The sequence below is a fragment of the Staurois parvus genome, unplaced genomic scaffold, assembly GCF_062004578.1.
Source record: "Staurois parvus isolate SC_StPar_1 unplaced genomic scaffold, SC_StPar_1.0 ptg001008l, whole genome shotgun sequence".
In the NCBI taxonomy this organism is placed as follows: Eukaryota; Metazoa; Chordata; class Amphibia; order Anura; family Ranidae; genus Staurois; species Staurois parvus.
Window position 1 is genome coordinate 193720 of NW_028318804.1, and position 25297 is coordinate 219016.

Sequence of the window (25297 nt, forward strand, 5' to 3'; positions counted from 1 at the left end):
GGCGCACTCTCATTGTGCATTACCATGGTATATGGTAAATGAAGAGGATATATACTCACAAACCAACCTGATAAAAGGCAGTAAAAGTGCTCAGAGCTCTGAGGAAGGGGGTTTAGCTCCCAAAACGTGTTAGCCTATCTGCACCATTAGACACAGATGTAGTGACTGTTCTTGTGGACCACTTTTACTGCCTTTTATCACGTTGGTTTGTGAGTATATATCCTCTTTCCATTTACCACGGTAATGCACGATGAGAGTGCACCCTTGTTTGTTCTTTTCCACGTTTATACTGCTGACTGATCTTTACTTTACTGTATTTTGTTCTTCTACACAAAATCCTAATAAAAATATTAAACTGTGGTCGGCGCCAAACTTTTGGATGGGATGGCTGGGCTTTTAGAACTTAAGCCGGAGATACTGTTCCAATCTCAGCTGGTTCAGCAGTGACTGAAATTTGAACCATGTGATTGATGAACTTGGGTATAACTCAAGCCTGTCAGCTTTTTACATGTGATTATTGCTGCTAGCGGTGATCGCTGTTCTCCCAGCTTGGCCGCTTCCCCAACTGATGGGGAGAACAGACTCTGCGGGAGATATTCCCTCACCTGCAATGAGGGAATCAAGTGATTTCTTTCTTGTAACCTGTGGTTGCTGGCAAGTAAATGTCTCTATGGCTGGCTTTAGAACCTGTTGACACCTGAAATGTTTCCTGCACTGCGTTCAAAACTCATTGCAGTTGTGATCTGTAGCCGCCGTCCATATGTTAATGACACCCTAAACGCAGTGCATTTGCCCCCACTGGATACAGAAGTACCATTCAATCCATTTTGCAGGGAGTTTCCACAAGTAGTGCATGTACTACTTTTGGATTGTGAATGAATGGACTCGTATCTCAGTGCATCAGAATGCACCATGTATTCCAGTGCGACTTCTGGTGTGGACTGGCTTGGGGGATCTGGCAATAGGTTCTGTACAACTTCAGCCAGCCTAGTGACTTCCTATACATAGATGGCTTAATTTATATAGAATAAATCAAGACTTGCAGGAAGGTGCAGAGATCCTGCTCTGGCAAAGATCTGATATGGAGCCAAAGGCTTCAGAACTGAAATCCAATGTGTAAATCATGAGCTTACACTTGGCTATACTGCACATGGGTAGTATTGTGTTTTATCGTGAAACCTGGGTAAAGTTTAGTTTTGCTAGAATTGCTCACAACCTATAAGGCGTTCATTTCTCAGTCACTCTCGGGTTGCTTTTTTTTCATTGCTTCTGCTGTACAGTGTATACAGGTATGGGACAAAATGTGGGAAAACAAAGTAGGGGCATAGCCATGTAACCTTCCTTCACTTTGTCCTCTGGTCATCAGGATGGGATGTTAGGAGGGGACATGTGCAACAATATCTGATCTAACCTTCCCTATGCTATCCAGACATTTGCTAGACTTCCCAATTTTATCTATCGCAAATGTCTTTCATAGATTAGTGTGGGTTTTTTCTCATTGTTACTAAACCCTTGACCCTGCCTTCACTAAATTCAGTCTCCCACAGTACGCAACATGGAAATGTAGTTTAAGTAAAAACTGCTAAATGCCCTTTCTCATCAGCAGTCTTGTGACTTCTGTCAGTGTCCAGCAGAGCACTGGTTAAAGCTTGTATGAGTTTTCATTCTCCCCTATGATGCTGCATGACCCTGACTGTCTGGACAGTACTGATTGGTCCTGTGCTGATCACATGTACCCTCCCAAGAAAAAAAAACGCTCTAGCAATACACCCAACTGAGCATGTGCAGCTTGCCTCCAAGCCTCTGTTCCTATGTATTGGGGACTGTAGAAGGGGGAGGATCATACATCTCTTTACACAATGCAGAGGATTAACCCCTTAGGTGTCTGACTATAACAAGCATGCTTTACTGCATCTACAGACTGATTTTACTGTTGTGGGTCTAGTAACACTTTAAAGTGATGGACCTTTTATGCTAACCACAACATTTTCCCTTCCAATTTGGTTAATGGGCATTGAGAACCATTTCTGGATAGTTTGATCATTGGGATGCAGCGTTTGAAGATCTCGGTAATCAAGTGCCTTTTTAAGGTGTTGGCAGTGAGTGATTTTGGGGAAATCTGGAAACTTTCTTCCAACTGAAATACCTTTTTTGGCAGATCATGTCTGACTGATTACTCTTGGGCACACAAACATTTGCAAGAAATCCTATAGGGTAGACCTAGGTTACTGCTCTTGCATCGTTCTAATCTGTATTTGATTTTGTAATGTGACATCTGAAACTGTATTGATAATGCAAAGTCATGGTTGGCATCATCCTGGTATTCCTAGCGTCATCATTTAAATGACCCAATTGCCTAGTCTTGGTGTCTGCAGGGCATGAAGAATGAGGTTGGGTAACATGAGTTGATGATGGTGCTTGCTGCAATTAGTATAATTAAAGACAAGGTAGCAGCCCATGCAGACATGGTTTCCAGCTCTGGTAATGTCATCTTTGGCAGCCTAGGAAGCTGGTGACCTGGAACCAGTATGAAGGATGGGTATTCAGTAGGGATGCACTGAAATTTCAGTGGTCGAAAACACACCTGTCGGCTGATATGGGGGGAAAAAAAGCACCGATACAGGTGCCAAAAAAACCCCGTCCCCTCTGCCGGACGCCAGTCAGCCTTGCCTGAGAAATAATCAAATTATCCCAGAGCTGGGCGTAGATGAGTGAAGGAGTCATCTGTCCTTGGAGGACCAGAGCAATGTTACGTCCTGTTCCTGTGGTTTTTTTATTTTGTTTTTTGTTGTGTTTTTTTTATCCAATGCTTTACATTGCAGAGGAGAGATGTGGGGTCTGACCCTATATCTCTCCATAAAGAGAACCTGTCACTTAAGTATTTCACAAGGGATGCATGCATTTCTTGTGATAAGAATAAGTGATAACGAGTTTTTTGCATTGTCCCTTTAAAAAAAAATGTAAACTTCTTTTTTTTTTTTTTTTTTTTAATTTAAGTGCCCTGTGTTCGCACATAGTAGAGAATGCATACGTAGGCCACACCCACATGTAAATGGTGTTCAGACCACACATGAGGTCAGAGCAAGAATTCTTGCACTATACCTTTACACTGCTAACCTGTAGAAATTTTTTAAAGCATCACCCATGGAGATTAAGTACCGCAGTTTCACACCATTCCAAGAGCGAGTGCAATTTTTTAAAGTGACATGTTTGGTATCTATCTATTTACTTGCTGTAATATCCTTGCATATTTCCCAAAAATTGGGATATACATACATTCACTTTTTTTTTTTTTTTTTTTAGACCGATTCCTTTAGTTGGTATTTAATCACCTCTGGGTTTTATTGCTAAACATACCAAAAACTGAATTTTGAATTTTTTTCTTTTTTGTGGTAAATTTTTGTAAGTGATTTTTTTTTTTTTTTTCTCCTTCACTGATATGCACTAATGAGGCTGCACTGATGGGGCTCTCAACCCTCAGACTAGTTAACTGTATAAGCGCTGCCTAGTCAGCACTTAAACAGTTAACGCTTATTCAGACTTTAATGGCTGCATGCTTGTTCATGGTCACTGACTCTAGCCTTGATTAGTATGAATCATTCTGTAATGGTAGTACTGAGGTTTCTGTCCTTGGAGGCTCACTTTGAAGACCCTGTCACCCTACCCATGCAGGGCAAGTGATTTGTAAAGGCCCCTATCTGCCCCAGTTACCAGTGCTGCATTGTATATGCCTGCCTATCAGCTGGTACTGAAATCTTGTCCCTTGTGTTGGAGTCTTGTAAGCACACCATCTGTTGTACAGTAGAGCCTAAGCCTTCTGATTGGCTACCTGGCCAGTGGGTTACATGTGCCCCCACATGCACCAAAGTACCGGAATCTTCATTGGCAGGAGTGGCTGGGGGGGAGTGGGGGATGTTTGTGTAGTACTTGTGCAGTGGGCTTTAGCAAAAACAAATATTCCCTGAATGGGGAAGGTGATGGGTCTCCTTAAACCAAGGACTTTGTTCAACGTGGGCTGTGCAGAGCAGCCTGCTGCACTATTCATTGTGGTTTGCAGTAAGCCACTTCCCAGGAGAATACTGAAAGTCGTTGAGCACAGCTGCCTTGCCTTTTTTAGGGTTGGGTATTAAACAAAAGCCATCTCCGGCAAGGACTGCTTTCTGTAATGCTTTTTAATAAGCGTTAAATGTGGGGCCGTCTGCCTGGACTCGGCTCTTTGGGCCCCTGCCATGCCTGCATCCAACTTTAGCTAAACGTCTCCATAGATCAAAAGTTCTCTCTTTATAACTGGTTTATCTACTCCACATGCAATCAACCTGTGATCTTGAAGCTGGCATTTGAACTCCCTAATTCTAGCATGTTGTGTGACTTGTGATTTGTTTGCTTTCTAGATGCTCCTTGGTGTGGACACTGCAAAGCCCTTGCTCCAGAATATGACAAGGCTGCAAAACTGTTACATGATGAAGGTTCAAATATCCGGCTAGCAAAGGTAGACGCAACAGAAGAGTCAGAGCTGGCTCAGAGATTTGGCGTTCGTGGATACCCTACAATAAAGTTATTTAAGAACGGAGACACCTCTTCCCCAAAAGAATACTCAGGTGACCCACTTGACTATATCCTCTGTGATTGTATTTTGTGTTGCATTGTATTATGTACAATCTGTTTAGCAGTTTTCAAAAACCTGCACTATTCTGTCATTCACAAGTTTCAATGTCTTGGCAAAGCTCGTTGACTGGCAGCCATTCAGCTTTATTTTAGGGTCTGAGGCAGCTGTGATTTTCAGAGAAGTCTTCAAGTATTGGGTCACTAAAATATATTTAATGTGCCACATGGTGGCTTTATTTTAGGTAACATAACTTGCTGCCTTTCCCCAGCGAGATGCAGGGGACCTTTCAGTAGGCAGATTCAAGTGTTCATAGCCGGCCATTTCATTTAGTTTCAGGAACAGTTCCTTATCCAATGCTGGAGCCAATCTGGCCTCTTATGATCTGGAATTGGCAAGTTTTAAGGTGGCAAAGGGGGCTGCAAGTTAATGCGTTGTAAATATATTGTATGCAGGCGAGCGCTAGTGATGACTCTAAAGCAGCTTCCACACAAGGTATAGGTAACAATCCCCACAAGTACCCGGTTTCCCCAAAAATAAGACGGTGTCTTATATTAATTTTTGCTCCCAAAGATGTGCTAGGTCTTATTTTCAGGGGATGTCTTATTTTTCCATGAAGAATACGGTACACATTTATTGTTAAATGAAAATAAAGGAAATTTATTACCTGTATACGGTAGTTGTCAACACAAACCAGACAAACTGTGAATCCTACAGTATCAAGAATTAACTCATTCAATGACAATCATATCATCTTCTGGATCATCATCATAACAGGCAGGCCCCAGGGGGGAAATGTCTGAAAGGGGTGGGGGGGGATGTCTGGTGAAGGTGTTCAGTGGCACAGGGGTGGGGGGAGGGGGATCACTTAAAATGACACAGGGGGGATCAGAGGGGGGAATCAAAATTGCACAGGAGAATCAGAGGGGGATTACCATTTTAGTAACCCCTTTTGATCCTCCTGTGTCATTTTGATTGTCCCCTCTGATCCTCCTGTGTCATTTTGATTGCCCCCTCTGATCCTCCTGTGTCATTTTAAGGGATCCCCCTCCCCCCACTTCTGTGCCACTGAACACCTTCACCAGACATCCCCCCCCCCCCCCCACCCCTTTATTAGACATTTCCTCCCTGGGGACTGTCACTGGGCTGGCTGGGGCCTGGACCTGGGCTGGAGCAGGGTCTGCCACTGACTGAGAACCTTCATTCATCATGGGGGTGGCTGCGAGCATCAGGCGGTGTCATCAGAGACAGACCAGCACTCACCACCTTCCCCGCATCCCGTCCGCTCTGATCCTCCTGTTCTTCTACGCGCATCTGCGAAAGTCTCCTCTCTCCTGCCCCGCGTTCACCGCTCACTCCGACCTCCGCCCCGCCTCCACACAGCAGTGACGTCAGGACTCCGCGTAACGTCACTGGTTGCAAGACGCCAGACGGGGCGGCCCTAGCAACCAGTTTACAGTAAATTAATTTTCATTCCGAGATAGAGCCTAAGGGGGCCTTATTTTTGGGGGGATGCCTTATATTTCACCCAGAAGGAAGCCTGTAAGTAGGTCTTATTTTTGGAGGATGTTTTATTTTCGGGGAAACACGGTATATGTATAAGTGCAGCACTAAAATCACAATGAAAAAGTAAATAAGTGGAACTGTGAACACATAAATATAAATAAAATATGAAAAACAGGAAATCAGCAAACAGTAAGAATTATGTACATGAGCAAAGGTGCAACTCAAATCAATAAAATGGTACTAGTATTGATATTCAGTTGCACGTAGGTAATTTGTGCAATATCAGAAATAGAAGTCAAACGGAGTTCAAACAGTGTCCATATATTAAAGTGCAGGATGTGAACTGATCTAAACACATCACTGGATTCTCTCTCCTGATGTAAAAGTTCTGAGTTCAGGGTATGGGAGCTTGCTTCTGTGGTGAGCAGTACTGGCTAGGCCCTGCTTGGCAATGTCCTAGCAACGTCCTGGGAGTTTCTGGTCTGTCTTCAGGAGGTGTGTAAATGGCCTACACCTATAGCACGGAAACTATTCAACTCCCCCCCCCCCCCCCCCCCAGCTATTCAAAATTTTGGCTTTCCCTCACTTCCTGGCTCTAGCACAAAGGCTGCTAATCTGTCATGTGGAGACCGAAGGCAGTGACCATATGAAAAGGATCCTAACCCCTTAGTTATAAACTGGAAATGTTGTTGGTTTGCACCAATATTACCAAATGTAATGGCAGTCTGATCTACTTACAGCGGGCAGGGAAGCAGTAGACATTGTCAACTGGCTGAAGAAGCGCACTGGGCCAGCCGCAGCCACCCTGAATGACGAGGCAGCTGTAACAGCTCTCATAGAAGCCAACGAGGTTGCAGTTATTGGTTTCTTTAAGGTAAGATGAAAACACCCAGCTGGACAAAATGTAGAAATTGGGGAGGAGGTGAGTGACACTCCACACTGGTAACAATTCTACCATGCATTTCCTAAAAATAAAACTATATTTTTTTTATTTTTTTAAATAAATTTTTATACTGCTCTAGCACAGGGGTAGGCAATATCAGAACTCTTCTGCTGAGGAGCTAAAAGTCCCATGAGGAATTGTAAGCATGACAGCCAAAGATGTGACTCCAGGGACAGAGGCATGATGGGACTTGTAGTTTTCATCTGAGATTGCCTACCCCTGCTCTAGCACATCCTTGTATTTCTTATGCAAGTGTAGTGTCTTGTATTGGTGGGCATCGGGTTGTGTAAGTGCAGTGTAGAAGACTTTTACAAGGCATGCAAAAGCTTTCTGCAAGATTGCAGCAGCATTAGACGTGAGCTTGTTCAGACTGCTGTTAACTCGATGTGGTGTGCTTTTTGCATGATTAATGAAGCCTATTCATTGAATGGGCTGGCCTTGAACCTGACCTTTTTTTAGCACTTGAACCAGATTGCATGGAAGGTTCATGTGTTTAAGTTTTACAGTAAAGTATGAATTGGCACCAAAACATTTTTAACTGTAGATGTGGTAAAAGCTTTATGCAGAGTTCTAGTTAAGCTGCTAGCAGGCTTCAGTAGGATTCGGCACAAACAGAACTTGAAGGATTCTGTTGGCAGCCCATTTAAATTGACAGCTAGCACTCTCATATGAACTTATCACATAGCAGCTGTGAAACGAAGAAGTTCATGTTGTATATTCCACCTGATTTTAGGGTAGAACATGTAACGTGCTCCTGCAGCCTCAACTTCTCCACCTGCACGGGTCACAATGCAGTTTCCAGTGAATGAATGTCTAAAAGTACCATCCACCATTGCAGATGACAGCTTTTCAGTGAACTGAGGCCACTCTGGTAGTCCATTGATTCTTCCTGCTCTCGGGTAACTGCCTGCCCATATGAGGTACTGCCAGCTATGCTGAGATTGCGCCTAAAATCTGCTGATGGCATGTGCAATGCTCTGCTGGCTCCTTAAAAAATTCTCCCTACCTGGTCAAAAGTTTACAGAAGATTTCTGCAAGTACTCTTGATCTCACTGTTTACTTATCAAATATTGGTGCCCCAATGACCTGTAAGTATTGAGAAACTTGGCTAAAGTCTGTCCTAGTGATAAACACAAATGTGCAGGATCAGTATATGAATTAACTGGTTAAAAGCCTTTTAAAAATGTTTTGTCTCCCGTCAGGATGTGGAGTCTGCGCTGGCAAAGGCTTTCCTGCAGGTCGCAGATGCAGTGGATGACCTACAGTTTGGTATCACTTCCAGTGACGCTGCCTTCTCCAAATATGCCGTTGGAAAGGATAGCATTGTCCTTTTCAAGAAGGTAAGAACAGTCTGGTGTTTAAAACAAAAAAATTGGTGCTACTTACCTGTAAAAGGATTGGTGAGTTTAGTGGTCATGTGTGGCTTTAGGCCCTGTGCCAATTGCCTTGTGGCATTTGGTTTGAGACTCCCCCTGTTCCATACAGAATTGACAGGTGCGTTTTTGCCTGCAGTTGTATCCTGGTCTGGTTTTCACCTGCCTGAAGCAGTTTCTTTCCCATATACATGACACAAACAAAAGCCACTTGAGACAGATCCTTGGATGATTGTAATGGTTGGCATGTCTTGGATCTGTAAGTGCTGCATTGACAGAACAGCCTGCTGTTTTTTGATACTGCTTGTGCACCTGTAAATATGAAAATAGATGTTTTACATATCCACAGGTCCTGGTTTGTGCACAGAGGTGTATGTAACTACCAGTGGTAGTTCTGTCCAGTGTTCAAAGCACACCTACAATGGCAGATAAACTTAGACTGGCTTTCTTGTGTATACGTGCCTTCAGATTTCCCTTGTGACCCTTTCACATGGACGAGCCGATAAGTCCACCGGTCAGTTTTTCAAGTGGACCTGATCAGATGGTCCATGTATTTCTATACTGGAGGGTGTAAATGGACATTGTCCCTGTGTAGTTGTGTTTTTGGTTTTTTTTTTTTACGCCTGCCTACCTTTTGACTTCAATCTGCTAAAACAAGGTAATCCATTCCCCTGTCTAGGTGGATCGGAGGGCAGCTGGGTGTGAATGGCCAGCTGGTCCAGTTACACTCGACCACCCATAGAGCAGAATGGACTTGTGTCCATGCTGCGTTATCAGAGTGAACACGGACCTGTCATCTGCCCACTCCACTCTGCTCAGTGGGGAATCTGCAGACTGGTCTCCTGCTCAGCAGAGGGGATTCTGCCCCATGTGAGGGCTTTATACAATAGTCAGGCTTCTACTTCATTACTACTATATTAAGTATTGAGCCAATTTAATCTAGAGTAGCACTTGAATTCTTAGATCTTTGCTTTTCTTGTTGCCAGGCTGCATTGAGCTGACTAGGTAGTTGCTTAGTAGTTTGTGTCAAAGGTAGCTTTTATAAATAGCATGGCTACAGCTGGCCAGCATTGGGAGTGCAGTTCTACATTTATTCAACTTTTTATTTCCAGACAACACAAGTATTACAGTATCCAAGCATGGGCAAGTATAACAACCAGCGGACGCAGGCATGCATATAGACATAATTGCCACCATAAAGAATGGAGTCTGAGCTAATATGGCAAACAATAGATCTTTATTCCAGTCTTTTCTAGCAAAGTGTTATCTGCAAATGGAGTTTCACCATAGACATAGGGTTATCCCACCCACCTCCCCTCAATCAGCCATAAGAGTAGCTATCTATTCAATATTTCCTCCCAAAGTCACGAGAGTCCTCCCAGCAGAACCACACTTTAGTACATTTTGTGGGGGCATCCACATTCCTCTCGTGCTTCTGTACAGTGGAAGATCTGCATTCACCTTACCCCCCTCCCACATGGTAAATTTCTGTATATACCAATCTCCTGGCAATCTGTTTTCATAATTTGAAAAAATTCTAAAACAATTAGGCACAATTGATGAGGAATGAGTAATGCTACTGAACAGGCATAAAAAAGGAGTACATACATCTAAGCTGACAAAATTGTCAGCCATATGTTCTGTCACCTGAGACCAGAGGTCTGGCATGTGGGCACTCCCAAACCATGTGGGCACTCCCAAACCATGTGTAAGTGCATGCAATGGCACAGGGCAGTCCACTTTGTGCATACAAAATGACCACAAAAGCATATATCTCAGGATGTGTTGCACCAATCAGATGCTGTAACCGTGGGTAGGTAAGTGCAAAGTGCCTCACTCCACAGCTACTCCAGCACAATGGCGGTCCAGCAGTCTTGGACTCTCGCCACCAGCTCAATGGCGGTCCAGCAGTCTTGGACTCTCGCCACCAATTTGGAATTTATTAGGAGTCGAGGCTGCTAAGAACCTAGAGAGCAACTAGGCATGATTAGAATCCAAAAGGACAGACCTGAATTTTAGATATATAAGGGTCCCCTCCCCCATTCCCAGATTGTGCCATCGCAGCTGAAAATACATGTACGTGTTGTCAGAACCCCCCTCTCCCTAACAAGGTCTATAAAAGCAAAAATGTCCATTAGCGTATAAATGTACATATTTCTTCCATGTTGAGCCAAGGAGCTATTTAAAAAAAAAAAAAAAATCTCCAGGGATGGCTTAAACCACAAGGGACTATTGGGCAACCAAGAGATGGGTGAATCTGACGGGTATCACAAACACAAATAGAAAATTTCCCCAGCAAATGTAAAACCTCCCCACAATCTACCCCAAGATCTTTCCACGACTGTCTGTTGCATTAAGGTGGTGAGGGGGGGCAAAGAAAATATAGGATGCCAGCCCTATACTTGGTCATGCTCCTGTAATGTTGCAGCCAGTGGCTCAATAACCAGGTGGGGTGACAAGGGGCCCTCCTGTCTAGCACCCCTAGGAGTCCGAAATGACTCCATTGACTCTCACCAAAGGGTCTGTATTTAATCAAACCCAGGACACAAACTTGGGCCCAAAACACTCCAGTGATAAAAACGAGGCCATTCAAGAGTCAAAGGCGTTTGTAGGGAGGCAGGCCACCACCCTTGTACCAGAGTTTTGCAGCGTCTGTATAACAATAATCTTCCCTTCATCTGAGCACACCTACCCAGCATAGTCGGGTTTCAGTTACCGATTTGTAACCTTTTTAAGCATTTTTTGCGTCAGCAAGATGGGGTGATATGAATCACATTCTGTAACATCTTACCCACTCTTGGGAAGCAGCAATTAACTGCCGCACTCATAGAAGTTGGCAAACCACCACTCTCTCTTGCGGAGTTGAACACCCAAAGCAAAGAGCCGGAGTCTCGGCATATCTGATACCATTCTGAGGGCAAACATTTATACCCAGTGACTTGAAAGGGGGGGGAGCAGAGACTATTGTAATCTCAACAATGTTCACCTTCCAGGTAATAGCCTCTGTGTCCTTGTCTGAAACCAAGAGTGCATACCAAGGAGACGTAGGAGTCAGTCACCATTGAAGTGGTACAAAACTCATACATATCCTTATATTTATACAAGTGTTTGGATTTTTTTATATGTCTCCATTATCTGTGACACTTTTTTGGAACACATGACATTGTCCAGTAATTTCTAATTCTTTAGCAGCTTTGTTCTATTGGTGTCATGCCTGACTTGTACTGACTTCCAGGAACCTTCTGGGAAATCTAGTCTGGCTGGCTGCATTTAGAAGGAAGTGGTCCTGATATGAGGAACACAACTCATGGTTTACCTATAGGGCTGATCATGTGCTACTTTTAACCCAGGAATACGATCTTTCAGTTCTGTAAATTAGCAGCAGAAATGATCCGTCATGCTTGCGCTCTAGGTCATAATGAAGATGTAATTAACATGTTTTCTAAGGTAAATGGAAAAAGCCTAATCCCATACTGAAGGCATCTTGTAATTACTGAGCTTTGCCTTGCTAGTTTGACAAACTGCAGAATTGGCAAAAAGCAATGCATTGCTTCACTTTTCCTTACAGGTTCACAAAGGAACTTTTATATTTTTACATATCTACAAATTCTTAATGCTCTGTAGCAAATGGTGCATCCAGGACCGCCGGTTTACCCTAGTATATCATGGATGAATTTATATAATCTTTAACTAAAAGCCATTGGACTATATTCTCCTAGTAGCTGATGGTTTCCCCATTAGATTTACCATGCTGTGTTCTACATTTGAACACCCAGAGGTAAGTGTGCTGGTTCTTGTGCTGCAAAACGCAGCTGTGAGGCTACAGAACAGTCCCTGGACAGCTGCATGTCAAGAGCACCGCTGTTTTTCAGGAGCAATTTGGTATTTCTAGGCTGCTACCTGGGTCCAATGTACCTGTAGATCTTCCCTATAAAATGGCTTGCGTTCAGGTTGACTTTAACCCATGAAGATTTGATTCGAAGCTTCAATTCTACTTTCTCTTTCAGTTTGACGAAGGAAAGAATGTGTATGATGGGGAAGCAACAAAGGAAGACGTTGTTGCGTTTGTTAAATCCAATCAGCTGCCTTTGGTTGTTGAATTCACTGAGCAGGTAAGTCTTGGTGTGTTCATATTGCTACATTTTTGACACTTGTTTGGTGGATCTGACTCTAAAGCACCCTGCTAAGTCTGTGCTTGATGGCTGGGTTTATGCTTTGCAGTTGGCATGACAGCCTGAAAGATCTGCAGCCTTTTACTGCAAAAGCCCATGATATGGATCCTCCTGGTTAGCCTCCCTTCTAGGAAAGTACAGTAATACTGTAGATTCTCTCCTGCAATATCACATGTTAAAATATACATGTTTTGCTAGAAATTACCCCCCAGCCAATTTTAGTTTTTTTTTCTTTAACCACTTCAGTTCAGCCATTTATGTACATGGGCCTGGTGGGGAGCGGGTGGACGTTTCTAAACTTCCCCCTGCATCATTGCCTGTGCGTACTCCCTGGGAGCAGCAGAACACCGATCACTGTATGGGACCTCTGAGGTCCTGATTCATGTGATCAATGATTGGCTAATCAGTGATCACATGAATGGTAGTCAACAAGATGTCACTTCCGGACATCATTGCTTACTACTAGTGAAATCTGATCAGAGGTCACATGGTACAAGGCTATTCACAACAGCCTTGTACCATGTGACAAGCTTTGACCAATCACAGCTCAGTATTTCTCAATGGCTGCAAGAATGCAGCCATAGAGTGTTTGTTTTTACGGCCTTTAGTGTGTAAAAGCAATCAGTGTAAAGAGAATCTTAATCACCCCCCACTACTACAGTTTCACTATGGTTCCACTGTACTGCTAGGGTGACAGTATGTTAAACATTCAAAAATGTAAAAAATTAGAAATGTTTTTTTGGTTATAAACTAATTTGGGTGGTTTTTTTTACTAAAAAGATAGATTAATACATTTTGGCCAAGATATGAAATTTGCAAAATGTCATAACTTTTTCCAAAATGTTTGGACTTTGGGATTTTTATTTTTTGCTATAAAAATGAGTGGTGAATAAATCCACCGAAAGGTTTGTCTCAAAAAAATGCTAAAAAATCATGGGTACAGTGTTGCATGACTGATTGTCATTCAAAGTGTGATAGCACTGAAAATTGGCCTGGACTGGAAGGGGTTGAAAGTGTCTGCACTTGAAGTGGTTAAAGCAGAGGCCCCATAAAATAAAATGAGTGCAGTTGTGCAAAATGAATCAGTTATTGAATAAATGTGCCTTCAGGTACATACAGTACATTTTAGCCCACACAATACCCAGTTTATGGTAAAAATCTAGATGTTGCATTGATTAGATCCCAAACTTATGAAGGCTTAATGTTACATGTGTCTGTGAAATTGCAAAAAAAACTGCCCTGTAGAAGTGATCTAGGGGCCACCCAATAAACTGAACAATGCACATTTGCCTGCACACCAGCTGGCAAACGCATGCATTGATCTGTGATGTCATTTGGTAGTTGCTGCAGCCCCTGCTACTTTTGAACCCTTTCCAGGGACGTGTACAATGGGAATGTTGTGACAACTGATCACTGGCTGTGAAAAATCTATACCATGCTCATGGCTTGAGTTTACCAGGACATTTTTGTAAACTTTGGTAGACAGGGGTGTTAAAGCTGAACGCCAGGTATCTACCTTTTTGAAACTACAGATTCCTGTCCTTAAGTGCTGAACCACAGACTGATTTAAAAAAACGTGTCTTTACTTGTAAATTCAAGATTTTCTGCTGATGACATGACATCCCTTGGAATAGTGTGCTTCTTCCTGGCATCAGGACTCTTGCTGCAGTGGCATCCATACAGGGAAAGGATGCCCTTTCCCATGATGCAAAGGAAATGCAGGGGGAAAACAGAGCAGGCTGTTGGCACTGAGGGCTCTATCTGCACACAGATACCCACAAGGGACAGGGCAGTCTGGGAGTCTAACTTGCAAGTATGCCTACTTCAGCAGATATGGGTACAATTGCCTCACTGCTCCTCTGTAGCTCTTTACAGTGAGCAAAGACTTGGCCAGGGGAAGACGCAGCATATTGGCCACCAGTCTTGCAACACAGGTCAATGAATGAAGCCCTAATTTAAATGCACCCCAGATTATGGTATGAAAGCACCAGTACTGGCAGGTAGTTTTCTGCCTGGAAATCCTCTAATTGTGTTACGTCCATGATAAATGGGCCACACCTAACCCACTTTGCATTTTCCAGACAGCACCAAAGATATTCGGTGGGGAGATGAAGACACACATCCTCTTTTTCCTGCCAAAAAGTACCTCTGACTACCAAGACAAGCTTGATGACTTCAAGAAAGCAGCCTCGGGCTTTAAGGGGAAGGTGAGTGACTTTAGGGGTTAGGGGAAACTTGGTCTTCATGTCAAGAGTAAGAACATTCTTTTAGGAGTATGCAATGGCATTTTTACATTCAGAGATTTTTCAGAAGTTTGGACTTTGAAATACAGGGGAACTTTTTAGCAGAAGCTTTCTGTAGATTAGGAATGCGAGTGTAGGCAATAGAACACTTGCGCTCTAACTTCTAATCCCTTCTGTCCCGATGCTTCACATGAAGTGGGAAAATTGTATTGGTGACTGATGCTGCTTTTCTCTACAAATGGAGCTCTGCCTAAAATGGCAGTTGAGTAAGACTGAGGCAATTGGTTTTCATAGCATATGAAAATCCAGACTTCAGTATCAGTAGTTTTTTTTTTTTTTTTTTTTTTTTTTTCCCCTTTCAGATTATATACAGGGAACAAGTGTAGGTTAAAATTTGTCAGTGGAGGGTGGAGTAAGGCTATGACTTGGAGTGAATTATTTATTATTATTACTATTATTATTATTATTATATTGAGTTTATATAGCGCCAAAGGGTTTGCTCAGCGCTGTACAATAGAGGGGGGACAATACATGAAACAGTACAGCAACTACAAACAGCACACGAGGGGTAAGAGGGCCCTACTCTTTCGAGCTTACAATCTAGGAATTATTATTTATTTATTATACAGAATTTATATAGCACCAATGGTTTGCTCAGCACTTCTCATTATAGTGGGAGACAATACAGTAACAATACAGTTCAATACAAGAGGGATTTGAGGGCCCTGCTCCTTGGAGCTTACAATCTAGGAGTGATTAGTTAGATTGCAGAGAATATGCAAAATGGTGACTTCTTCAGAAGAATCCAGGTGACAAGGTATGTGGGTGTAAGGATATGGTTTGGTGAACTAGTGCATAGGGAAGGTGGACATGAGCTATAGGTAGGGAGGCAGTGCCTCTTACCAGTTTCCTTGCTAAATATTTGTCTACTTTTTTTTTTTTTTTCTTTTTTTTTTTTTTTTTACACAAGCACACCTATTGTGACAAGTGCTACCTATTTTGAACCGAATGGTCTTTCCCCCCCCATAGTCTTTCAGGATGGCACCTGGAGAGTGTAGCTCCACCCAAATTGCCAGGAGACGCTGCAAACTCAGACTTTAAAGTTGGTCACTTACAGCCTGCCCTCAGTTATTCCTCCACCATGGTGGAAGCACTACTGGAACCTGGGTGGGCTTGGCACAGTCTCTAGACGTTGGAGGGGTGGTGGCCTTTTTTGTGTGGGTTCTCCCTTTGACATTTTTGGGTAGACCATCCCAAAATCTTCCTGGATGTTATATGGGGGGGGGTGGTACAATAGTGGTGGTTTTTATGCTTATTCACTGGGCTTTCTTGGCTTTTTGGGTTCACTTCCCATTCAGTGTCTCAGGGAGGAAGAGGCCTACTGCTGTCTTAAGAAGCATTGGAGTCCTGAAGGCTGAAAGATCTCTATTGTGCCTTAGACTATCACCTTCTGTTTGTAGAGTCCAGAAATCTGTTTACAACGGAGGGTGGGGTTGGAGGGTTAGTCTGAGGATGTCGTGTTTCCTGGGAATTCAGGTGGATTGATACTCAAATGCTGTCCTGAGACCCCTAGAAACTGTTACCGGTAGGTCTAACTAAGGTGTTTTGTTTTTTCTTCCTAGATTCTGTTCATCTTCATTGACAGCGAACATGCAGACAACCAGCGTATCTTGGAGTTCTTTGGTCTGAAGAAGGAAGACTGCCCAGCTATCAGACTGATTACTTTGGAGGAGGAGATGACCAAATACAAACCAGAAAGCAGTGATCTGTCTGCTGAGAAGATCACGGAGTTCTGTGAAAAGTTCCTGGAGGGCAAAGTGAAGGTAAGGAGTTGAGTTAGACTGCCGTTGATCCAGGAGGGTTTTTAATGTGGCTGACATAAAATACTTCCAGGCAAAGTGGAATCTTTAACATAACTGCTAATATTCAGAGGAGATTTGTAGGTAGTTTGTGTTCCTCTGTATACAAGAGAGCATGAGGTTTCAGATTGGTGTACTTAAACTTACTATTTGAAGAGCTCATAGATGAGTAGAGTTGTAACAAGTCCAATTGCAATATTCGCAATGCACTTTCCTAAAGATGTCTTTTCAGTATTGATGGGGTGCTGCTGGAAGCCATACACTCAACGTGGAGAAATGTCACCAGCACACCAAGGATTCCTCAAACGGATCCAAAGCTTTAATTCCTAGTCACATGGTGCATACAAAGGCAACAGTTTGGAGCCATTCAGGGCCCCTTCAGGCAAGTGTATCGCTTCCCTGATGAAAGGGCCTTGAATGGTTCTGAACCATTTCCTTTGTACCTTGTGACCACAAAGCTTTAGACCTGTTTTGTGGAATTCTTGTGTTGGTGACACTTCTTTGCATGGGGTTGTATCACAATATTCAGGTGAATTCCTTGAAGCCTTGATTTTGCCTAGAATGCAGATGCATCTTAATGTAGTGGGGGGGGGGGGGGGGGGGGGGAAGAGGGGAGATGTCCAAGGCTGCCTCCAGAGCTCATTTCTATTCTGTGGAAGTAATTGCTGTCTTGTATTTGGTCAATGTATAAAAACTCCCCTTCAGCACTAAATGATGATGTAAAGGTTGCACAGCACAGGCCTTCATGCAATGTCGTTTTTTTTTTTTTTTTTTTTTTAATTGCCGTACCTGTGTTTGTGCAGTGGTTTTGCATAGCAGCCCCAATCCTCTTGGGTCCTCATAAGTGCTCCTGGCCCCTCTCCTGCCAAGTGCCCCTAGAACAAGCAGCTTGCTATGGGGGGCACAGAGGCTTGTTTCCAAGCCACTGCTGTCTATTTGCACTCAGCCTGGCCCCCCCCTCATTGGCTCACAGGCTGTGACTGACACTAGCAGAAGCTAGTGGCTATGAGCCAATGAGGGAGACCCTGGAGAGCTGAGGCTCATGCAGATCACAATAGGGCTCAGGTAAGCATTGGTGGGCTGGGGGAACTTCTGCAGTTTTTTTTTTTTTTTTTTTTTTTACCTTCATGCGTAGAATGGTTGGTTGTAAAGGATCATTGTTTTTTGCCTTGCACTTTCAGGAAGCTGACCCTCCCACTACACATGAGGAGCTGCTTAACTGGCTACAGGGGATTCTAAAACTGGGGGAAAATATTGGGAATTGCCACAACTTGTGATGGCAATTTTTCACACCTATTCTAACCCATTTAAAGTACAGTAGACTCTGCAATTTGGAATAACAAAGCAGAACATTACCTCTTATTTTTTTTTTTTTCCTCGTATAGCCCCACCTGATGAGCCAGGATGTGCCTGAAGACTGGGACAAGAACCCAGTTAGAGTACTTGTAGGAAAGAACTTCGAGGAAGTGGCCTTCAATGAAAACAAAGATGTATTTATAGAGTTCTGTAAGTAAATGTTTAGTCTTTGCTGCTTGTATGACTTCTCTACAGTGTCAGCTTGTAAATTATTGGTGTATTGTGTTCACAGATGCTCCATGGTGTTTTCACTGCAAGCAGTTGGCACCAATCTGGGACCAACTGGGGGAGAAATACAAGGACCATGAAAGCATTGTCATTGCCAAGATGGACTCCACAGCAAATGAAATTGAAGCTGTAAAGATCCACAGCTTCCCCACTTTGAAATTCTTCCCAGCTGGAACAGAAAAAAAGGTAATTTCTTTAGGTTTCACTGGGCTAGATGCCTTATCCTCATCTCTACACTTTTTTTTTCTTTTTTTTTTTTTTTTCTTCTCTTCACTTGCAAATTAGATGACCTAGTTTCTACCTATAAAGTGCCCCAGTGTTGCTAATCTCACTAGTTCTCAGGTGTACTTCCACATGATTTCTTTGTCTGACAGTTTGTTGTAGTTTCGCTGTCTCCAGGCTGCTATACTTCTGGAACGTGTCCACTTTGACAAACTGGGCCAGCCTGTAACATCTACAGCCATCTCTTAACAAGCTTTATCATCAGTACCTCTCCATGAATTGCAGAAATGTCTCAAACCATTGTATGTTTAGTCTAAACCCTCCATTTTTGAGGTTGGCATCTTACCTGTATACAGTTTAAGCACTTTTGCAATCTAATCCCGGCTTTCTTGCTTTATTTGCCCATAACACTTCTGTTGCAGGCTGACCATGCTAAGTGACAGCAGCATTGGCAGCCTGCCATGCTACTTTAGCAACTCAAAAGGTCAACTAAATATCTTGTCTGAGTGCTTTTTGCTAATTATGGGCATCCCAACATCTAAAAAAATCATGCAGTGCTTGGAGGCCGCATGAATTGAGAAGTGCCATTACTGGCAGGATCTCCAGGTGAAAGTTTAAGCAAAGCATTTCTTGTGAATCGCAAAGTAGAACTAAATTCAGCTGTGGGTTCCCAGGGTTTTTTCTAGTGTACAAGAGTGTACCACATATTTTCATTGTGATGCTCAGCTGGATGGGGCCTTTGGCAATGTGACAGCTGTGCTCTCCATGTCACTACTTGCTGCAGTAGATATATCATCCCAGGCAAAGCAATCAAGATGGTCAAATTCAGAGGACCAGGAAAAGAGAACTCCTGCAACTGCATGCAAGTTGGTTATCACAGTGCATGCAGAGATGACCACCTGCCTGGAATTTGTATGTTCTCCCTGTGCCTGTGTGGGTTTCCTCCAGGTACCCCAGTTTCCTCCCACACTCCAAAATCCTGCTGGTAGGTTAATTGGCTCCTGTCTAAATTGTCCCTAGTATGTGTATGTATGAATGTGAGTTAGGGACCTTAGATTGTACGCCCCTTGAGGGTTAGGGACTGATGTGAATGTACAATATATATGTAAAGTGCTGTGTAAATTGATGGCGCTATATAAGTACCTGAAATAAAATAAATGTGTAGTCCCTAGAAATATTACTGGTAGGCAAAGATGAGAATTTATTTTCTGGTAGGCTTTTGAGGAATTGACTGCAATACATTTTTATAAGGTTATAGTTGCACCAGAAGGAAACTACTATATAGGAAACTAACTTTGGGTTTTTCATCTTGTAAATACGAACCCTTTTTTATTTATTTTTGTAGGTGGTAGATTATAATGGAGAGCGAACACTAGATGGCTTCACAAAGTTCCTGGAAAGCGGAGGACAGGATGGAGCAGCTAATGAGGTGAGACTTTAAAGTGGTTCTAAAAGCATTAACCCTTTGAGGACCGTAAGATTTTGGAACACCAAAAGAATCAATTTTTTTGTTTTTAAAGTTCATGCACTTCAGTTGCTGTAACGAAGCCATTTCATGAAATTGGCAAAAAGCTAGATCCATTTTGTTAAGAACTAATATTTTGACTCAAACCAAAAAGTTTTATGCTCTTAATCAGATGATACACGCAATTAAAAACATGGGACAAATACAGTCATGGCCGAAATTGTTGGCACCCTTGATATTTCTCCAGGAAATCATGTATTTCTCACGAAACGTATTGCATTAACACATGTTTTGCTATACACATGTTTATTCCCTTTGTGTGTATTGGGACAAAACAAAAAAAGGGAGGAAAGAAAGCAAATTCGACATAATGTCACACAAACCTCCAAAAATGGGCTGGACAAAAGTATTGGCACCCTTTCACAACTGCGGATAAATAAGAATGTTACAAGCATGTGATGCTCCTGTAAACTCACCTGGGGCAAGTAACAGGTGTGGGCAATATAGAAATCACACCTGAAAGCAGATAAAAAGGAGAGACGTTCACTTAACCTTTGCATTGTGTGTCTGTCTGTGCCACACTAAGCATGGACAACAGAAAGAGGAGACGAGAACTGTCTGAGGACCTGAGAACCAAAATTGTGGCAAAATATCAACAATCTCAAGGTTACAAGTCCATCTCCAGAGAACTAGATTTGCCTTTGTCCACAGTGCGCAACATTATCAAGAAGTTTGCAACCCATGGCACTGTAGCTAATCTCCCTGGTCGTGGACGGATGAGGAAAATTGATGAAAGATTGCAACGCAGAATAGTCCGGATGGTGGATAAGCAGCCCCAAACATGTTCCAAAGACATTCAAGCTGTCCTGCAGGCTCAGGGAGCATCAGTGTCAGCGCGAACTATCCGTCGACATTTAAATGAAATGAAACGCTATGGCAGGAGACCCAGGAGGACCCCACTGCTGACACAGAGACATAAAAAAGCAAGACTACAGTTTGCCAAAATGTACTTGAGTAAGCCAAAAGCCTTCTGGGAAAACGTCTTGTGGACAGATGAGACCAAGATAGAGCTTTTCGGTAAAGCACATCATTCTACTGTTTACCGAAAACGGAATGAGGCCTACAAAGAACAAAACACAGTACCTACGGTAAAATATGGTGGAGGTTCAATGATGTTTTGGGGTTGTTTTGCTGCCTCTGGCACTGGGTGCCTTGACTGTGTGCAAGGCATCATGAAATCTGAGGATTACCAAAGGATTTTGGGTCGCACTGTAGGGCCCAGTGTCAGAAAGCTGGGTTTGCGTCCAAGATCCTGGGTCTTCCAGCAGGACAATGACCCCAAACATACGTCAAAAAGCACTCAGAAATGGATGGCAAAGAAGCGCTGGAGAGTTCTGAAGTGGCCAGCAATGAGCCCAGATCTAAATCCCATTGAACACCTGTGGAGAGATCTTAAAATTGCTGTTGGGAAAAGGTGTCCTTCCAATAAGAGAGACCTGGAGCTGTTTGCAAAGGAAGAGTGGTCCAAAATTCCGGGTGAGAGGTGTCAGAAGCTTATTGATGGTTATAGGAAGCGACTGATTTCAGTTATGTTTTCCAAAGGGTGTGCAACCAAATATTAAGTTAAGGGTGCCAATACTTTTGTCCAGCCCATTTTTGGGGTTTTGTGTGACATTATGTCATATTTGCTTTTCTGCCTCTGTTTTATATTTGTTCCAATACATACAAAGGGAATAAACATGTGTATAGCAAAACATGTGTTAATGCAATACCTTTTTTGTGTGAAATACTTGATTTTCAGGAAAAATATCAAGGGTGCCAACAATTTCGGCCATGACTGTACGTCCCTTGGTCCTCAAAGGGTTAAGGTAAAAACCTGCATGTAGCTCCCCCCTTACCAGAGACCCATCTTGATCCAGCAATGTGCATAACAGCCACAGGTCTCTCCCATTGGCTCACATAGCAGCAGGAGTCATTGGCTCCTGCTGTTGTCAATCACAGCCAATGAGCAGGGCTGAGCCACAGGTGACTGGATTACAGGAGCATGGCTTGGGAGTGAGCCTGTTTGAGTGCCCCATAGTAAGAGGCTTGCTATTGGCCCCACTCAGCAGGGGGCAGGAGCCAGGACCACAGGCAGAACCCAAAAAGGGTTGGGGATTGCACAGAGCTGGTAAGTAGAACATGATGGTTTTTTTCTGAAAGGAGAAATGGGTTTTCTTTCCTGAAAGATGCCCTGAATTTATAGTTTTTTTGAAAATACAGTAAGATGATTAGTAGACACTTTCTTTTTGAAATGTAAAAGAATTGGTTGCTTTGTAAATGGATACCAAACATGTCTGCCTTAAACTGGGCAGACCCATGGAATTGCAAAAAACTATGGTGCCCAAACTTCTCCATAGACAATACTTTAAAGCAGTGGTGTCAAACTGGCAGCCCTCCAGCGGTTGCAAAAGTCCCATCATGCCTCTGCCTTTTGGGGGGCAGGCTTGTAACTGTTAAACTAAAAGTCCCATGAGGCATTGCAAGATTGACACCTGTGCAGTAAAGGCTTTAAAGCCTTCCAGCTGTTGCCAAACTAAAGTCCCATGAGGCATTGCAAAATTGAGTTAGACTGCCAAACTCAGAGGCATGATGGGATTTGTAGTTTTGCAACACCTGGAGGGCTGCCAGTTTGACACCCATGCTTTACAGGTTCAGTGTAAATTATGGTCATAGAATTTATTACTCAAGCCCTGCATTCACAATACCTTGAATGTGTGGAACAATTTAAATTTGCTTGCCTTATGCTGTACATTTTTATATAGGATGTGCTCTAAAAAAGTTTAATATAATTTTACCTATTACAAGGGGGTTAAAATGCACCCTATGGAAAAGCCCAGGTAGGTGACAGGTTTTATAAAGACATTGGATCTAATAGCCCCCACCATGTCTCTCCTGCCTTCTTCTAATGCAGCTAATCAAACACCAATCATGTTTGAATAGCTGCATCCTTGGCTACAGTAGCTGAATGACAGCTGTTACCCCAGTAGTGAGCATGATGCATGTTGCTTCTGGGGTTTAGTCACAGGAGGGATTGGGGAATAGACTCCTAATTACCTTCTGCTTTCATTGGGCAAGTGGTTTCCTGTGGTCCCATGCTCTCTGAGGAACAAATTGGCTCAGGAACCTAATTGCCTTTAAACCCACTACATTTTTACATAAAGAAATTGAGATGGGCAAGGGGTGTATTCTACAGAGGGGGTAGAAGGTTTACAATGGAATTTGGAATAGGTATTAGGGCCACATTCGCAGGTCATCAGTACACAGTGGGTATAGGATTATAACTTTATTTTTTTTTTTCCTATGGTTGAACTGGATGGACTTGTCTTTTTTCAGCCAGACTAACTATGTACCCTTTTTTTTTTTTTTTTTTTTTTTTTTTTCTTCCAGTAGCAACAATCTGGATTTCTGGTTTAGGAATGGCAGGTGTGCAAATGGCTGCTGTGCTTTTCCTATACAAACCAAGGACTGACTCGGTGGCTGCAGTGGTTTTGACTGTTGACTGGATGCACACAATGCATTGAGTAACCACTGGCTGTGCAAATAACTGACTGCTGTCAGCTGGTCAGGTTTTTGTATGGGCTGAGTGGTCACAGCTATTCACGCCTGTCATTCTGGATGCAGAAATCAAGATGTAGTCTGCTGTTACAATTACAACATGGTGCTTGTAGTGCAGCTTCTAGGGATGATGTATCTGGGGTGGGGGTGTGTAGTGCAGCTCCTAGGGATGATGTATCTGGGGTGGGGGTGTGTAGTGCGGCTCCTAGGGATGATGTATCTGGGGTGGGGGTGTGTAGACTACTTGGTTTTAGTTATGCTGTACAGTTCTATTACTGTTCATGTTGGTTAAGGCTTGCTCATGATATAGCCCTAAGTGGAGGGTAAATGTGTTAAGTGAATTTTTTTTTTGTTCTCCCTCCATAGGATTTGGAGGACTTGGAAGAAGTAGATGAGCCTGAATTGGAAGATGAAGATGACCAACACAAAAAAGATGAATTATAAAAGATGGGGATTAACTGCAACAGCCAGAAGACACTAAGAGTGGAGGGGAGGAATGATGTCTGGGAATGTTTTACATTGTTAGAGCTCTGACAAGCAGCCAGGGAAATGTCATCAGTCTGTACATGTCTTTTGTTTTGGGTAAAGGGAGCTTTGACTTTTTTTTGTTTTATGGTTGTCCATTTTTTTTCACTGTGATGCATTATTTTTTTAACACTTTCAGTAATCTGCCCTAATGTAAAGTTTGGCACTTGTTGCTGCTTCCTGTATTGTGTTGTCCTGTCTTATGTTTTTATTGTGAATGACTTACTCTAGATGGAACAAATCATTGCATGGCTGGTGTCCTTCAAGGGCTGTCCTCATCCCCTCCATGTCTTGGCCACTCTTAGATTAGATGCAATGAGAAGCTGTACCTGCAGTAATGGGTCTCGAATGTCAACTTTCCAGCATCATTCTTTTTCATGTTGCCCTCCAGTGCCCTGTGGTGGCTTTCAGTATTTCATGCAGAGTACAGTCTCCCTGGTCTGATGGCTCCCAATGGACAGCAGTCCCTCCAGTACCACAGCCCTCTATTGCAGTTTTTTTTTTCTATCCTGCCTGTCAGGACCCAGCCTCTGAGATTGCAACATATGACACTTTTTTTTTGGTTTTCGTCATGAGACATGGGCAAGTTTGAACATTTAATTCTGAAAGCATTCCATCATATTTAATTTGGGACATGTTGGCCAAATAAACAATTTTAATAAAGTGTGGTTTATTTTCTCTTCCTAAAACTTGAATGGCAGTGTTCTGGTTCTCCTATATGGTTTGCCATAAGCTTCCTTTTTGCCCTGAATGGGTTTAGTTCACCAGCTTAGGTTCGTCTACCAACTGTAAGACTCCCTTTGTGCTAAATTTGTCAATGCAATTTGCCTTCAGAGGCAGGCAGCTATTCCACCCCTGCTGTGGCTTCTGATCAGGGTCTGGGTTTTGAAGGCAAAAAGCCTACATAATTGCCTAAGTGGATGCAGAATTGGTCTAATGGTGCATCTGTCACCTGCAAGAACCAAACAAAGACAGCTTATTGCTCAGTTTGTAGTCAGCCAGTGCTTGTCAGTCATTGGCGCTCTGCTTTGCCCCTCCAGTGCTCACTTGAGGATTGGGTGGTGAGAGCAGCGTCTGGTTGGTTCCTGACATTAAAGTTGGGATCTCTGAAACCTGGACTGGCTCTGACATCAGCCAACAGTGACCTTTTTTTTTTACCTGAATATGGATCATGGGAGTGCTGAACTAAGTGCACTCTTCTCCTC

General features: G+C 43.0%; 1 protein-coding gene across 1 annotated transcript in view; it reads left to right on the forward strand.

Annotated features, from left to right (window-relative positions):
- Positions 1-24755, forward strand: part of P4HB (prolyl 4-hydroxylase subunit beta) — a 37459-nt gene extending 12704 nt beyond the window's left edge. The window contains exons 2-11 of the mRNA XM_089657510.1: positions 4392-4598; positions 6850-6983; positions 8255-8392; positions 12433-12537; positions 14679-14804; positions 16463-16663; positions 18085-18205; positions 18288-18469; positions 19851-19934; positions 23934-24755. Coding sequence (XP_089513636.1) covers positions 4392-4598; positions 6850-6983; positions 8255-8392; positions 12433-12537; positions 14679-14804; positions 16463-16663; positions 18085-18205; positions 18288-18469; positions 19851-19934; positions 23934-24011 — 1376 coding nt within the window. The 3' untranslated portion in view covers positions 24012-24755. The remainder of the gene's footprint in view (positions 1-4391; positions 4599-6849; positions 6984-8254; positions 8393-12432; positions 12538-14678; positions 14805-16462; positions 16664-18084; positions 18206-18287; positions 18470-19850; positions 19935-23933) is intronic.
- The last annotated feature ends 542 nt before the right edge of the window (positions 24756-25297 follow it).